The 15251-nt window shown below is 58.4% G+C and overlaps 2 protein-coding genes across 2 annotated transcripts; one reads left to right on the top strand and one right to left on the bottom strand.

Moving 5' to 3' along the window:
• The first annotated feature begins 960 nt into the window (after positions 1–960).
• On the top strand, positions 961–5811 carry LOC114065594 (cationic amino acid transporter 2-like). Its single transcript, XM_027899633.1, has 11 exons — positions 961–1333; positions 1443–1598; positions 1856–2024; positions 2272–2408; positions 2790–3012; positions 3478–3614; positions 3740–3842; positions 3972–4114; positions 4477–4643; positions 5264–5372; positions 5636–5811. The coding sequence occupies exons 1-11, from the start codon at positions 961–963 to the stop codon at positions 5809–5811; spliced, it is 1893 nt and encodes a 630-aa protein (XP_027755434.1).
• Positions 5812–6471: 660 nt separating this feature from the next.
• CCDC69 (coiled-coil domain containing 69) lies at positions 6472–15007 on the bottom strand. Its single transcript, XM_027899640.1, has 9 exons — positions 14927–15007; positions 10050–10119; positions 9489–9649; positions 9210–9285; positions 8954–9027; positions 8618–8719; positions 8305–8424; positions 7974–8071; positions 6472–7794 (listed from the first exon to the last, which is right to left on the bottom strand). Exons 1-9 carry the CDS (start codon positions 14972–14974, stop codon positions 7626–7628), a joined length of 918 nt encoding a protein of 305 aa, XP_027755441.1. The 5' UTR covers positions 14975–15007; the 3' UTR covers positions 6472–7625.
• Positions 15008–15251: the final 244 nt, after the last annotated feature.

The raw sequence follows: 15251 nt of genomic DNA, 5'->3' as shown, positions 1-15251 counted from the left end.
CTCGTCCTCCTCACCAGCTTGCCACTGGAGCAGTTTGCCCAAAGGATGGCCGGAGTAAGTAGTTTGTTTGCAGGAGAAGGGAGAATCCTCAGGGGTGAGATGCCCAGGGCAGGACGGGTGTTGTGCAGTGGGTGGGTGCTGCTGGGGAGGTGTGACGGCAGCAGCCCCTCACCTCTAGGAGATACAGGATTTGTCCTGGAGGTTGGGGCTCCCTGTGCCACAGGATTTACAGCACTCTATCCTGTGGGTAAGGATGTGGGGCACTACCCTGGGGTAGTCCCTGTCCCCTCTAGCTCCACACCACAGCAGGGATTGCGTGGCCCCTGTGCCACAGGGATGTGCCACTTACAGCCAGTAAGTAGCAGGTTATGGAATTCTGAGTGTGTGGCACAGGCTTTGCTTTGCTCTGGGGTAACCTGGAGAGTCTGGCAGCAGCATGAGATATGGAGCCATGCATTCCCCGTTCTCCAGTCCTGGGAACTCCTGGGAAAGGGTGTGCAGGATGGGGGAAGGCACGCAGATCCTAGGCATGCCATACCAAACACCCTCTTTCCCCAAAGCACAGTTATCACACTGTTTGGGTTTCTGCTGCGCTGATATTGCCTTTGGTGCTGGGATAATCTGGGCAGTGTGTCCTTGCTGGGGATTCTGCTGGAGCAACAGGTCTTTCTGAGCTGGCAGGGAGACAAGCAGGTGTCCTTATCCCCTCTCACCATAGCACAGTCGGACAGAGCTCAGCAAGCCCCAATCATGCATTGCTCCACTTCTCACTTTAGCCCAAAATGGGCTGTTTTTCTGGCAGAGACAGAGAACAGGCAGCACCCAGTGAGTCCAGAAAGCACTGTGTGGATGGTGGGAGCTACAAGGAAAACATTCAGTCTGTGTTCGGGTCACACCCCAGGACGGTCAGTGCCCGTGGGGCACCAGTATCCTCATGCCTTCTGCTTTCCTCTCCCACAGATGCCATGCTGGGGCTGCCTACGCTCTGTTCCAAAGATGCTTTCCCGCAGAAAACAAGTACCAGGCAGCTCAGAGGGCTCCAGCCTCCGCCGCTGCCTCTGCACTGTGGACCTCATCGCCCTGGGAGTGGGCAGCACGCTGGGGGCTGGGGTCTATGTCCTGGCAGGGGAGGTGGCCAAGACCAGCTCCGGCCCGAGCATTGTCCTTTCTTTCCTGATTGCAGCTGTGGTGTCTGCCCTGGCAGGGCTGTGCTACGCCGAATTTGGGGCCCGTGTGCCCCTGGCTGGGTCTGCCTATCTCTACAGCTACGTGACCGTGGGCGAGCTGGGGGCCTTCGTCGCTGGGTGGAATCTGCTGCTGTCCTACGTCATCGGTACAAGGCCCCTTTGATCCCTCCACCTTTGCTGTGTTGGTGGCTTTGCTGGTGTCATTTGAGGCCTCCCAGGACCATCATCACTGCCCCAGATGTCACCTCTCCCTAGGTACTGCCAGCGTTGCCCGGGCCTGGAGCGCTACCTTCGACCAGCTCCTCGGCAAGAAGATGGGGAGGTTTTTGGGTGCTCACGCAGCCATGAGTTCTGTGGGGCTGGCAGAGCACCCAGACGCCTTTGCTGCTGGCCTGGTGGTCCTGCTGGCAGGTAGGATGCCTCCCCCTGTGCCACCCTCCATCAGGTAGGATAAGCTCCTTCGTCCCCCTGTGGGCTCTTCAGGATGGTGCTGACCCCTCTGAGGCTTTGCCACTTCCATGAGCAAAGAACGGGGAATAGAATGGGAATCTGTGGAAATCTGCAGGTCCTCCTGGCTCTCTACCACTGTCCCCCCTTTTCCACCTTCCCCAGTATCTAGCCTGATGTCATCCAGGGGTTTGGCCAGTTTTGATTTTTTTCTTCTCCAGGGCTTCTTTCCTTTGGAGTGAAGGAGTCCACCACGGTCAACAAAGCCTTCACAGCTCTCAACGTGCTCGTCCTGCTCTTCGTCACAGCGAGTGGCTTCATCAAAGGTGACCTGAGCAACTGGAAGCTCGAGGAGGACGACCTGCCACGGGCAGTTTCCCATGAGGATGGGTATGAGGGGCTCTGCTCTCCCTGTGCTGACTTCAGGGTGGGGATGGGGGTGGCTGGGTCACCCCCCTAATGCTTTATCCCATTTCTCCCTGCCCTGGTGGCAGTGTGTCAAAGAGCCAAAGTGCTAAGCCCTGCTGGGTTGATGCTGAGGGCTGAGCAGGTTGGATGGACTGTTCAGCCTGACCCCCTCCTGGGACCGCATTGCACTGACAACCCTGCACTGCCTGACTCTTCCTCCTCCTCCCAGGAACCAGTCCATGGCCAACAACACGACCAGTGCCTTTGGGGTGGGAGGCTTCATGCCCTACGGTTTCACTGGGACCTTGGCTGGAGCCTCCACCTGTTTCTATGCCTTTGTTGGATTTGACTGCATTGCTACCACGGGTAAGTGAGGTGGGGGTGATGCCGGTGGGACCCTCCCTTGAACACGGGGCCATAGCAGTGACTGTCCCCACAGCCCCGGGAGCTGGTGCAGGGCTGGGAACAGGCACGTTCTGTGCTGCAGACGCCCTCTCCTGCCCTCTGTGCTCAGAGGAGGAACTACGAGAGTCCACGTGGCATGTCTGGGCTAATCCTGAAGCAAAGACATTCCCTTTTTCCCTATATCCCTGGAGCCCAGGAGGTCTAGTGGTCCTTGCTAGAAGGTCTCTGTGCCCCCTCTCATGGAGAGATACAGGATATACTCTCCAGCCTGAGCTGGGCTCTTAATATGCTGTGCCCGTTAAATGAGCATCTGCTCCTACAGCTGAGCTTTGTCCTTCCTAGGGGAAGAAGTGAGGAACCCGCAGAGATCCATCCCTATGGGCATCATCCTCTCCCTCCTCATCTGCTTCCTGGCGTACTGCGGGGTGTCTGCTGCCCTCACCCTGATGATGCCCTACTACCTCCTGGACACCATGAGCCCACTGCCAGTGGCTTTTGAATATGTGGGCTGGAGCAGTGCAAAGTACACCGTGGCTGCAGGGTCACTGTGTGCCCTGACAACCAGGTGAGGGTCATCTGCTGATGGCAGTTCTGTGGTTAAGAGCAAGGTTGCACTGGAGTTATAACACATCCAGGAGCTATCCCCAACCCCTTCCTTCTGACTGCCCTGCTTGGCCAAAATCCCTCAGCCCTTCCCTACAAGCCCTGGCCCCTCCTGATCAAGGAGAGCAGCCAAATCCCCCGGCATTCTACTTTGAGCCCAAAGCTGGAGGAAGTGGTCAGATGGCACCGTGACCACAGGAGTGGCCTGGGGTGCTCTGGCATGCACAGGTCTCCTTGAGACTGTGGACATCTCTTTTCCAATACTGCCCATCATCTGGTGGGGAGGAAGGTGATGGTCTTGTCAGAGTGGTCTTGAGAAGGTCATAGACTATACAGAAGAATAGGAGCTCCCGTGGAGGAGCAAAAGGCAGGATGGTACCTCCTGGATTCCTGCCCTCTTCTCCCCCATCTCCTCCCCTTCCTGCAGTCTCCTGGGCTCCATGTTCCCCATGCCACGGATCCTGTATGCAATGGCTCGAGACGGGCTCCTCTTCAAACCCCTGGCCAAAGTTAGTCGCCGTCAGTGCCCGGTGGTGGCAACGCTGGTGTCTGCAGCACTGGCAGGTGGGTGAGTGGTTGGGTTACCCTGAACCTTGAGCAGGGCTTGGTCAGTGTCCTCTTTCCCTCTGGCTTACCAGTAGCTGTTTGAGCTCTGCTGGGAGGCTGAAAGGGCTTCTCGTCCCCCCCAGCTCTCCTGGCCCTTCTCTTTGACCTGAAAGCCCTGGTGGACACGATGTCGATCGGCACACTGCTGGCCTACTCCATGGTGGCTGGCTGCGTGCTGCTGCTCAGGTGAGACTGCTGGGGACAGGGACAGGGCTCACCCAGCTCCTGATGTGGCCATGCCTGGGACAAGGCTCTGGCCTGGGTGCGCTGCAGGCACAAACTCGTGTGCCTTGACATCCAGTATCTGCCCCTCAGGTATCGGCCTGGACCCAGCACTTGGGAAAATCCTGTGGGGAAGGTCCCAGCTGTGCAGCTCTGGTGGAACCACCTTATCCAGCCACCCCTGCATCCCACCCCACGTTCCTCCTCTGCAGTGGCCTGGGCTCTGACAGCTGTAGGTGTGTCTGGGAGTGATGGATGGGCTTTACAGGGAGACAGCATGGGGGGCCCATGGGGGACAACTCTGGCAGGTTCCTGCTCAGTGAAAACCACCCAGCAGCGGGAAGCAGGATCTGCCTGGCTCCCTCCTGCCCTCTCCCCATTGCCACACAGCTGGCTTCTCCACTGGGACCTTGGGAAACCTCAAGCTTCTTCTGCTTCCCAGACTGGAGAGAAAAGTTAAACCCATCATGACAAGCCACCCAGCCCTGTCTCCCAGCTGTCCTCTGTCCCGCCATGGCAGCCTGGGTGCTGCATCCCAGGAGAGGGATGGGCCTGGCCCAGGAAAGCGCTGCCCTGACACGCCGTGGTCCCTCCACAGCTGCCCTGGTGTGTGCCCTGAGCTGGGTGAGCACTGCTGGGCTACCCTGCCTGCGGGCTGGGGGTGCCTGGTGCATTGCAGCTCTGGCTCTGCCTCTCTTGGGAATCCTGGCAGCAGCTCTGCTCATCTGGAGGCAGCCTCAGAGCCAGGACAGAGCATCCTTCATGGTGAGCACTCAGCCCAGCCCTAGGGACATCCCCAGGGAGAAGGACCTGGGGCAAGAGAGGGATGCCATGGAGAAAGAGTGATGTGGAATTGGGAGTTGTCTCTTCTGCTTTAGGTCAGGCAGATCTTTGCTGCATCCACCTTAATAAAGCACTGCTGGAAGCAGTATGCAACTCATAGGATTTTCCATAGGGACCATGAAGGCTGCCTGGTTCTTCCCCTCATATCCTGCAGGCTGAAGGGGCACCTCCTGCAGTCCCTGATGAGTTCAGTGCCTCCTGCAGGAATCAGAGCTGCTCTTCAGTAATAAGATACTTAGCTTTGACACCCTGGATTGGTGTTGCTAGAGGTTTTCTGCCTCCCCCCTCAAATCCTGCAGTAACTCCTGCCCCAGTGCAGGACATGTAAACCAAACCAGCCTCCACAATCATCTCTCTCCAGCACAGGCTGCAGTCCCAGCTTGGCTCTGTGAGCCTCACAGCCAGGCTGGGCTTCCCCTCACCTGTCAGCAACTAGCCAAAGCAGCAAAGAGCTGAATTTAGCTGTGAAACCCCTATCTGCAGGCCAGCTCGTGCCTCTGGGAGAAGGGAAGACTCCATCCCCTCGTGCTTTGTCCCTGCAGGTTCCCTGCCTGCCCTTCCTGCCACTCCTCAGCATCTCCATCAACAGCATCCTGATGGCCCGGCTCAGCGCGGCCGCCTGGCTGCGGTACCTGCTCTGGATGGCTGTCGGTAAGCACGGCCACCCATGGGGTCCTGGAGCTGGCAGCAGCCTCTCTGGGTGCAGCTCTGGTGCTCTGAGAGCCTGTGGCACTGATGCTGCTCAGAGCAGTGGTGGGGGAGGAAGGAGATGCTGAGCTTCGATGTCCAGGGGTGGTGTGAGCACCTTGTCCTCTGGTACGCGGCCCAAAGGAAGGGGAAGGGGTGAGCACACTGTGGCTGGGAGGGGATGGAACAGAAACACTCCATGCACACCTAATTCTGTCTGTTCCCAGGTTTCCTTATTTACTTTGGCTACGGGATCTGGCACAGCACTGAGGGCTGTTGGCCTGAAGGGGCAGCTCCCTGGGAGCCACCGGGAAGCACAGCCAGGGAAGTGGCCCTGGAGCCCTGTGGGATTGCCCCGTGCCCATCTGCTCCAGGTCAACAAAAGAAGATGGCTCATCCCTGAGGGCCTGGCTCCCTCCACCCTGTGCCCGGGGACAAGGAGGCCCCTTGGGCTGAGGGTCCTGTCCTGCAGAGGGGGTCAGCCCTGCTGCAGCTGCAAGAGGTGCTTCTCCTGGGTCTGGTGAACCTCCCTGAGCAACCCAAATCCTCACAGCGAGCCCCTGCAGAAGCAGTTCTGTTTGGAGAGGATAAAGCAGACAAGTGTTTTTGCTGCTGTTATTGGGTTGTGCTTTTTTTTTTTTTTTAACTTTGAAACCTCTCCCTGAAAGGCCCCAGTGTCCCCCTGGTCCCTTGCACCTGGCATGTCTCCCCAACATCCATGAGCTTGCTGGGCAAAGCTGGAAGATGCCCCATCACCCTTCCCCAGAGCCAAGGAGGTGCTTGGATGATGCATGGAGCAGTAGGTGCCCTGGGGGACATGTTTCTGACACAACAGGCACCCCTATTCCCCCTCTGGGCACCCCGTGGAGGTGTGTGGGTAAGAGCTGGACCCCACATCCTTGTTGCCTTCCTGGCTGCCTCATTCAGCTGCTCTTTTCCCGATAAGGGTCAGCACAAAGGACGGAAGTGGCTGTTCCAGTGACCCTGGAGCCTTGGCAGGGCTGGGAGGTTCGGGGTCTGCCCTGTGCTGGGAACCCATTGAAATGAATGAAAAGAGGGAAGGAGCAGGAAAAGAGGGATAAGCCGTAGGGGCCCATTCTGGGGCTCCCCTGTTGTGTCTTTGTGGGGCCTGCTCCCACCCTCCCCATCTTCCCACCACGCTGGGTTCAGAGCACACAGCCCCACTCTGGGATGCTCCTGCACCAGTTACCAAAACCACTGACACGGAATTCTTAAGGCTGCTGCTTCTTACAAACTTGTAATTGTTACAGCCGGTAGCACGTTGGCCTGGTGCACATACACACACACACACACACATGCACACCCCTGGCTAAACAGCCCTGGGGAGGGGACAGGCCAGTGACAGCCCTGGAGCAGTGACCGTCCCACCACACTTGTGCGCCCAGTGGAAAGTGCTTGTGTGCATCCAGCCCTGACCCACAGCCATGCTGGCAGCATCTCCCCTGATGGGGAAGGGCTGGCTCAGAGCAGGATGTGACCTGCTGAAGCCTGCTGCCCCTTGGGAGGATGCTCTGCTCCCTGAAAGTGCAGCTCTGACATGCAGCCTCTGCCCAGCTTTGGGGCAGGAGGTGGGGCTGGTGGTGCTGCTGAATGGGGCAGCGGGGACAAGGAGGGCTTGGGGTCTTTGTGGCAGTGAGCAGGGACATGCCTGGGCTGCAGGAGCAATCCCTGGGAGACATTTGCTGAAGGTGAAGGAGGTGATGGGAGGAGGAGGGCAGGGATGGGAGCCCTGCCTAGTGAGGTACCTTAACACCACGTTCCCAGTGCCTTCCTCATCCTCCCAGTGCTCATCCCCATCCTCGTGACCACCTCGTCATCCTCCCCTCACGCTCTGGGCAGCACTGGTGCTGGTTATGCTCAGAGCCGAGTGCTGGGTCGGACTGGCCCAATGCAAGCCTGTGTGTCCTGGCTGACCCCTTTTACCCTCAGACAGCCCCCCACCAGAGGAAGGGGTGCAGGGGTGGCACGGGCAGGTGGCCAGGGTCCCTCTGCAGCCCCGCAGGGCTGGGGAAAGGCAGGCGCGAGTGTCCTGTGAAATGCTCCATTACTCTGGTCCCACGGGGCGCCCCGAGGGCTCGGCCGGCCCGGAGCCTTGCCCCGGCTGGGGGGACACTTGTGAGAGCAGCCTTGGGCTCGCACAGCCGGGGACAGCCCCGTCAGCCCCCACTGGCAGCGCGCGGTGCCGTGGGCGCGGTGCTACGTGGCGATGAGGGGCACCTCGCCGGCAGCCAGGGGGAAGGGGGTGCCGTCCCCCCCGTTGAGCACCCGGTACAGCAGCTCCTCCTTCTCACGGTGAGCTTGATCTCGCAGCTGTGCCTCCTTCTCCAGCGCCCCACGGGCGGCCTGCAGCTCCTCCGACAGCTGCCTGCGGGCAGACGGCACGTGCTGCCGGAGCCACTGGGAAAAGCGCCCGACAGCCCCTCTGCTCCCCACAAAGCCACCTCAGGCTGCAAGGTGATCCCCCCCCACTGCCACCTGTCCCCCCATTGGAGGTGCCACCTGTGCAATGGGGACCCCTCTGGGCACGTGGGACCGTGCACTTACCTTGCCATGACCAAGTGGTTCTGGGTGCGAACTTGCAGGTCCTCGTTCTCCTGCTGGAGAGTTTTCACCTTCTCCTCCAGCAGAAGGTTCTTCTCCTCCTGGAAGAGGGGCATGATGGTGAGGAGAGAACATCCCCAAACCCTCCATCACCCCATCTTGGGGGAACATTGGCTTGGTGGCCTTGCACCCTCATCCCCTCCCCACTCCAAGACAGGAACCAGGCTCCATCCACCTTCACTCCAGCTGTAATTTCTGGGCAGAATTTAGGTGAGGAGAAGAGTAGAAAAGAGGAAAGCCCACCTTTGCCCCCCCACCCCCCCTTTCCACCCACCACGTTTTCCAGGTGCAGCAGCTTCTTATCCAGGCTGTGGATGTGCTCGTTTTTCATCTCGATGACAAAGTGCAGGCTCTCCAGCTCCTGCTCCCAGAAGGGGCTGGGGCTCCCATGCTCCTGCAGGGCCATCACTTGTGTTGAAGGGACCTCAACAGCATGTCCACCTCCCCAGGACAGGCTTTGCTCCCCCCTTCAGCCATCCTGTGCTCCCACCTGGTTCCAAGCCCCCTGCCAGGGTCCATCAGAGAATCCCCCTGGCTTTGAGTCAGCACCCCAGAGCAGCCCCCCTCCCTGACACCCCTCCCCACACCTGGATGTGCTTCTTGTAGTCTGTGCTCAAGAGTGACTCCTCCACCCGCTTCATCTTCTCCTGGAAGGATTTCAGCTGGGAATTCAGTGCTTGAATTGTCTCCTAGGGCAGCCAGGGAAAAAGCAGGATGAGAGGTGTCTGGGATTTCTTCCTGAGCCAGAGCACTGCTGTGCTATGGTACCCAAATAACCCCAGGGCTGGAGGCGCTGGCATGGCCTCTGGGCACACCAGGAACTGAGATGGCCACCGAGGAGCAAGGGGCACCATGGCAGAACCAACAGCTGATCCTCAAGCCCTCCAAAAGCACCCCCTTCCCAGGGATTTCTCTGCAGGTACCTGTAAGGCCGCCTGGGACCTGTGGTGGGACTCTGCCAGCAGCAGCTTCTCTTTCTCGTGTGCCCTCTGGAGCTCTGCAGGGGGGACACGAGCTGAATGTCACCAGTTTGGGGACATTGGGGCAGCAAGCCCCACCTGAGCCCCACAGTTCTGGGGAGCAGCATCCCCGCAACCCTGCAGGCAGCCAGACGGGCACTGGCAGTATGGGAGGAGAGGACAGGAAGGCTGCAAAGAGCCCTGCTGCCCTGACATGCACCTTGCAGGGTCTCTGTGTGCTCTCTCCTCAGGGCATCGAACTGCTCCTTCAGCTCCAGCTCTTTTGCCTTTTCCACCTGGGAAGCAGGGAGATGACAAACACTTAAGAGATGCAGAGCCACACCACTCTGGCTTCCTAACATTTCCCTAACCCCTTCCTTCTCCCAAAAATGGGAGAGTCCAGCCCAGCATGTACCAGGTCTGTGATCATGGCCTGGGAAGTCCTGGCTGGCCACAGGCTCCATGCCCAGCACTGTCCCCACGTGCCTCTCCAACCAACCTGGATGTGAATGTCCTGGATGATGCTTGTGATGCCTGCCTGGCCAGCATCTCGCAGCTGCTCCTCCTCCTCCTGGCCTTGGAGGAATCTTGCACTTTCTGTCCACTCCTCTGGCAGCACTGCCTTCTTTTTCCCGTCCTCAGAAAGCAGGGAGGCATTGGCTGCAAGACAAACATGGCTGAAACAGCACTGGCCACATCCGACTACCCAGGCTGCTTGGACATCCTGGGCAGCCGACCTGCCAGCACGGTGGCCAGCCCTGTCCTCTTCCCACTGGACAAATGCCTCCCTCCACCTCACTGGTCCAAATAGCACTAATTGGGGTGGTGCTGGCAGGCTCAGAGAGGACAAAGAGCTTGTTAGGTCTGCTGTCCTGGGGGTGACCTGTCTGACTCAGAGGATGGGATGCCATTGGCTCTAGGATGCCATTCTCTCTGGGATGCCCTGTCTGCCCTCCTGTACCAGCTGCAGCCATCATCCCCATCCTCCCCAGCCCTGTGCAGGCTGCTTAATATCACACTGAAAAAGCACAGCAGGAGTAAAACACACTTTTTTTCTCACCATTCTCTGTCTTCAAGGCTGTGAGCTCCTGGGAAGCTGATCCCCTCTGCTGCTGGGCTTTTAGCTGTCTCTGGCAGAAAGAGAAGGGGCTGGAGCAGGGGGGAACAGAGGGAGTGTCTGCAGGCAGAGGACACCCCGCACTGAGCACTCTTCAGTCCTGCTAAAACACGGGTTTTCAAGCAGCAGTGGTCCCTCCCCAGCACCCTGCCCTCTCCCAGCCCTGAGCATCCATGGGGGTGCACGTGCTGCCCATCAGACAGCCTCAAGCTCATGCCGCTTCCCTGCATCCCAGTCACTTCACCATGTAGCATTCAGCTGGAAAACCTGGGGGGATGCTCACAACTCTCCCCGCCCCCTTCCCCCAACATGGTGCTGGTGCAGAATAGACTCCATCAGCAAAACACTGGGTGGGGGAGAGCAGGCAGCACTTGGCAGGGCATCGGCTGTGGCGCTCCCCTGCCACCCTCCTCCTGTCCTGGGATGCTCAGGGTCTCTGGCACCTTGCAGTCCCCCAAACACACCGTTCCGCCAGTGCATTACACAGCTGGGCTTTGACACAGCCCGTGCTGGAGCAGGAGGGAGAAACGAAACATAACCATAAATCAAAGGTGATGCAGACCCTGTGCAGGGCTGGCAGCAGGCGAGGGCTGGCGGCGGCCAAGCAATGACCTCAGGAGCGCAGGAATGTGCCGCTCAGCCCCGCACTCCCGCACGCTCCCACTGCTGCCACGGGGCTGAGATAACACAGAGCCGGGAGCTGCCTCCAGCAACACAGCTCCGTGGGACGCCTTCCAGCCCTGCATGGGTTTAATTTAGTCACTTGGAGGGGAGGAGAGGAAAAAAAAAAAATAAAAGAAGTGGATATATTTTTATCAGTTGCTGAAAGATAGAAGCAAAGCTTGCCCGCTCTCACAGCTCGGCTTCACTGGCGCAGGGCGAGTCTGGCCCCTGATGCCCATCACCAGGTCGTGCTTCTGGGCTCGGACACAGATGCACCACGGGCGAGAAAATCCACCTGCAGACACGTTGCTGCTCTCCAGCCCCCAGCAAAGCTGCCCCTAAAAATACTGGTCCCTACCAAAACCAGCCCTGCCGCCTGTGGGGAGCTGGGGACCCCCCTGTGCCGGCTGCTCCCCCACTGTCACAGCAGTGAGGCCAAATACAGCCAGATTAGGGAGCCTGGCTGGGGAAAAGAAAAAAAAAAGCAAGGGAAAGCAAACAGGCGTCCCTGCCTCTGCCTCCCCTGCAGCCCCCCTTCTGCAGCTGGAGGGAGGCGCAGTTCCAGAGAGCAGGAGAACTCTGAGCCGCTGGGAAGCCCCGGCTTTATCTTCCCTTCTATGGCGCGAGCGGCCGTGGCGTTGAACGTGGCCCAGGAAACGTGGCGAGGAGGCAGTCGGGGTTCAGAGGGTTTGTTATCCTTGTCCACACAGCTCAGCCTGAAAATGTGGAGTGCCCTGGGATGCCAGAGACCCCAACCTGTCCCCTGCACACACCTCATGCCAATGTGCATCTTCTTGCTATTTAACATACTCGTGGGTTTTGGAGTGGGGGAGTGAGGGGAGAGAGGGCGGTCGATGAGCAGTTAGGGCTCTGCAGGCCTGAGGGCATCATAGGAATCCCAAAATGCCCCCCTCCTCCCAGGTTTTATTCCCACAAAGCAAAGGCTGTGTGTGGGAACCATCCTGACACAGGGAGGGGTCACACAGACCCCAATTTGGAGGATCTTAGCCTTTCTGCAAGCAGGATGCTGTTACAACCCACAGGAGGGACCCCCAAACCCCTCAAACCAAACCACCTCTGTTGCATGTGTCCTGCTCACTGGCAAAGGTGATGCCCAGGGCTGGTCACCTCCACAGCGTGGGCAATGTCCCCAGCACAGATCCAGGGAACCTTCCCATTTCTCCCACACCCCAGCACGATAGCGTCTTAGAGCCCTTGGCCTCTCAAGGAAGATGATTTGAGACACCTGCACTGAGCTCAGAAAGAGCTGAAGCAAGCAAGAAGTTCACCAGCAGACAAATCTAAATACTTGCCCTGAGGCTACGAGTGAGGCACCTTCCTACCTCTAGGAGCAATTAAAATAGTGTCTAGAGCTAATTTTACTCCTAACCACTCCATTGTCCTCTGGGATATAAGCTCCACTGCCAAACCCTGGGGTGAAATGCAAAATGTGGCTGAAAGCACTGAAATACAGAGGCACCTTCTGCTGCCCCTTCCAGAGCAGCATGTGCCACCTGGGCCTCTGGTATCAGGCGCGTTTTGGAGAGCTGGAAAACAATCCTGGTATCCACTGAGTGTGAAAGGAGAAGGTTGGGAGTTGCTCCAGCTGGAACAGCTTTGGCCAGGGGAAGGAGCAGCCTGAAACATCCTGCAGGTGGGGACCATCCGCAGCACGGCTTATCCCGTAAGGTCTCGGCATGGAAACCTCTGCCAAAAAATACTTTCCAGCTATGAAAAAACCCAAAGTATCTACGTTCCTAGAACTAAATATTTTTAATAGTCTGGAGTTGAACTGTTTATGGATGGATTAATCGGGATTTCCAGCAGGACCTGAGACATCTCCAAGGATGCCAGTGGTGTGGAGAACTGGTGCAGAGGCACAGCTGCAACCTCTGCTTCAGCTTAGCGTGAGGGGACTGTATTTTTCTTCCTCTTTTCCTGTTTTACAAGTACATTAAGCAATTCAACCATACAACCTAGCAAAGGAAATCACCAAGAGGCAGGAAATGAGTATTTAAATCCCGACTCTGCTCCTGGGGAGGAGGTTTTGCTTTGTGGCTGTGGAGAAGGGGGCCAGGATTTGGCCCATGACCCTAAAACCTCCCCAGGATCTGCAGCAGATGCTCAGTGCTGCCAGAGCAATGCTGGCACAGGTTCGTGGGACCTGTCTTCGACTCTGCTACCGTTTTTCCTCCAGCAAGTGCTGTGTTACAAGATGACTATCACCTCTCCTACAGTCAGATCTGTGCCGCACACCATATGCAAACCCTTCACACTGTTGCTAAGCCCGAGTTTTGCATCCTGACCCTTCCCTGGCTCCTGCTGCTGTGTATAGTTCCTATATCTTCAAAATAAATTCACCCCAGCCCTGGAAGGTGGCCAAACCTCAGCTCTGATCTTTTGTGAAGGCGACTTGGTCTCTCTCACGCCAGGAGCATGAATGGATGGATGGTGCTGGAGAGGAAGGGAACTCCAGGGACTGTGTCCACAGCTCAGGGCTGGGTTCTGTCTGTGCCTCCTTATCTCCCCACTGCCCACAGACTGGTGATGGAGAAGGATGAGGCTGCCAAGGCGACTCCCCCAGGGCACACAGCAACTCCTGGAATGCCATCCACCCACCGGATCCAGACCAGCACCAGCTCCCCAAGGTCACCTACAACCTGCAACTGGCCCCAAAAGCCTCCACAGCCCACAGACTCATTACAGCCCCCAATCCCATGACCTGCACCTGGGTTCTGGCCGGGATCACCCCTGAGGTTTGAGGTCTCCCGCAAAACCCAAGCAACCCCAGGGGACCAGCTCTGCAAGTCCACCCATCAGCAGTGGGAGGTGAAGGTCTCCCACCCCGCCTTTCGGTACTTTAGAGACCAGAACATGGGCAGGAGCAGCCCCGTGGCCTCCCTTACCCCTTTTAGCCACAACGGGGATTTTTGGTGCTACTTTCAGAATTAACCTGCAACTCAGTCACAGCAGCAGGGCTGTTTTATGCTCGGTGAGCAGGCCACAGGGCTGAGCAGAAGGGCTCGAGAGCAGGCGAGTGCAGGAAGGGAGGCGTCTGCAGGCAAATGACAAATTTCCGCATTTCGGTAGATGTGTGGCTTTCAGTACCTGGGGCCTCAGGGCTGCTGTTTCTCCCTGTCCCACGCCTGTTCTTGTGAGCTCTCAGAGTCACAAACCAGGCCAGAAGTGTCTGATCTTATGACATAGCAAACAGTGGGATTTTTTTTTTTCCCCATGATGTGGAGAAGCGGCCAAGCCTGCAAGTGCTGTAAATAAAGGCACTTGCTGGCTGTGGGGCTGTGTGAGCTCTGTGCCTGCTCCCCCTGCACATCCCAGCAGTGGGATCTGCCCCAGCCATGTGGTCCCAGCTGGTTGGGCTCTCACAGCCGTCTCTGCAAGAGGCCAGGGGGCACAGCAGCACCACAGGGATTTTCTGTCTTCCCTCCCGCCTCTGCCACCCTCCAGCGAACACAACCCCTCCACACCAGTACAGCACATCCGACTGCAAAAACAACTCCCAAGGCCGGTGGCGGGGCACTGTGGTAGCATGAGCACGTCAAATAACAATAACATAATAATAAAAATGTTTATAATAATAATCAGCAGATAATTTCTAGATCTGGGCTCGCAGAAGACCAATGCACTGAGATCTGCAGGGCACTCAGAGTGTTCCCCAACAGAAGTGATGCCTTCAGCACAAAGGGACACAACTTCTGGGACAAGGGAGGATGCTGTGGGAGGCTGGCAGAGGTCTAGCTGGGGGAACCCATCCCTTTCCTCCCTGGGACCAGTATTTCCAACAGGCATTCTCATCCCGGAGGGGTGCAGGAGGGTGCAGCAGCAGGGCAGATGGCTGGCAGCTCCCGCTGTTCCCGTTGCCAGCTCCCCCACCACAATGCCCGTGGAGTCCCACGCAGCCGGGGACAGCCGCGCTGCCCGGCCCCGCCGCTCCCCGGGGCAGGGGGGGGACCCTCGTTCCCAGCAAGGCAAAAAGTTCTCCGCACAAACATCAGCCCCACGCGAATCCCAGCTCCATCAAATCCCGGCAACACGTACATTCCCTCCCACGAGACTCCGACCCCACGCGAACCTCGACCCCTCGCGAAGCCCAGCCCGAGCCCACCCCAGCCCAGCCCAAAAGCCCCCGCAGCCGCTACCTCGGCACCGACGGGACAGCAGCGCAGGGCGCTGCCGGTGCAGCCCATGGAGCCCCGGCGGGACCCGTTCAGCCGCGGGGCGCGGGGCGCGGCATCCCCCGGCGAGCGGCACCGGGAGGGACGGGACGGGACGGAGTGGGACGGGACGGGACGGGACGAGCCGCCCCAGCTGGCAGGCAGAAAAAAAATAATTAAAAAAATAAATAATAATAAAAAAAAGTCCAGCAGCTGCTGACAGGCAGCGCCGGGAGAGGGTGCTCTGCACCCCCCGAGCCGCGGGCAGGGCCCCCGGCCACAGCCCGCCCGCCCCCGGGGCTGGCCCTCG

Source organism: Empidonax traillii, unplaced genomic scaffold, assembly GCF_003031625.1.
Source record: "Empidonax traillii isolate 1590-97213 ecotype Southwest subspecies unplaced genomic scaffold, ASM303162v1 scaffold680:size346369, whole genome shotgun sequence".
Lineage (NCBI taxonomy): Eukaryota > Metazoa > Chordata > Aves > Passeriformes > Tyrannidae > Empidonax > Empidonax traillii.
This window is presented reverse-complemented; position numbering and strand designations above follow the sequence as displayed.

Bases quoted from the DNA above. Each gene is read 5' to 3' on its own strand.
- CCDC69 (XM_027899640.1), bottom strand. From the start codon at position 14,974: ATGGGCTGCACCGGCAGCGCCCTGCGCTGCTGTCCCGTCGGTGCCGAG. The intron at 9,028-9,209 runs GTGCATGTCAGG...TCCCCCCTGCAG, and splicing joins GCACACAGAGACCCTGCAAG to AGCTCCAGAGGGCACACGAG. The intron at 8,072-8,304 runs GTGGGTGGAAAG...CCCCTCTTCCAG, and splicing joins TGCTGCACCTGGAAAACGTG to GAGGAGAAGAACCTTCTGCT.
- LOC114065594 (XM_027899633.1), top strand. From the start codon at position 961: ATGCCATGCTGGGGCTGCCTACGCTCTGTTCCAAAGATGCTTTCCCGC. The intron at 1,334-1,442 runs GTACAAGGCCCC...ACCTCTCCCTAG, and splicing joins GCTGCTGTCCTACGTCATCG to GTACTGCCAGCGTTGCCCGG. The intron at 3,013-3,477 runs GTGAGGGTCATC...CCCTTCCTGCAG, and splicing joins CTGTGTGCCCTGACAACCAG to TCTCCTGGGCTCCATGTTCC.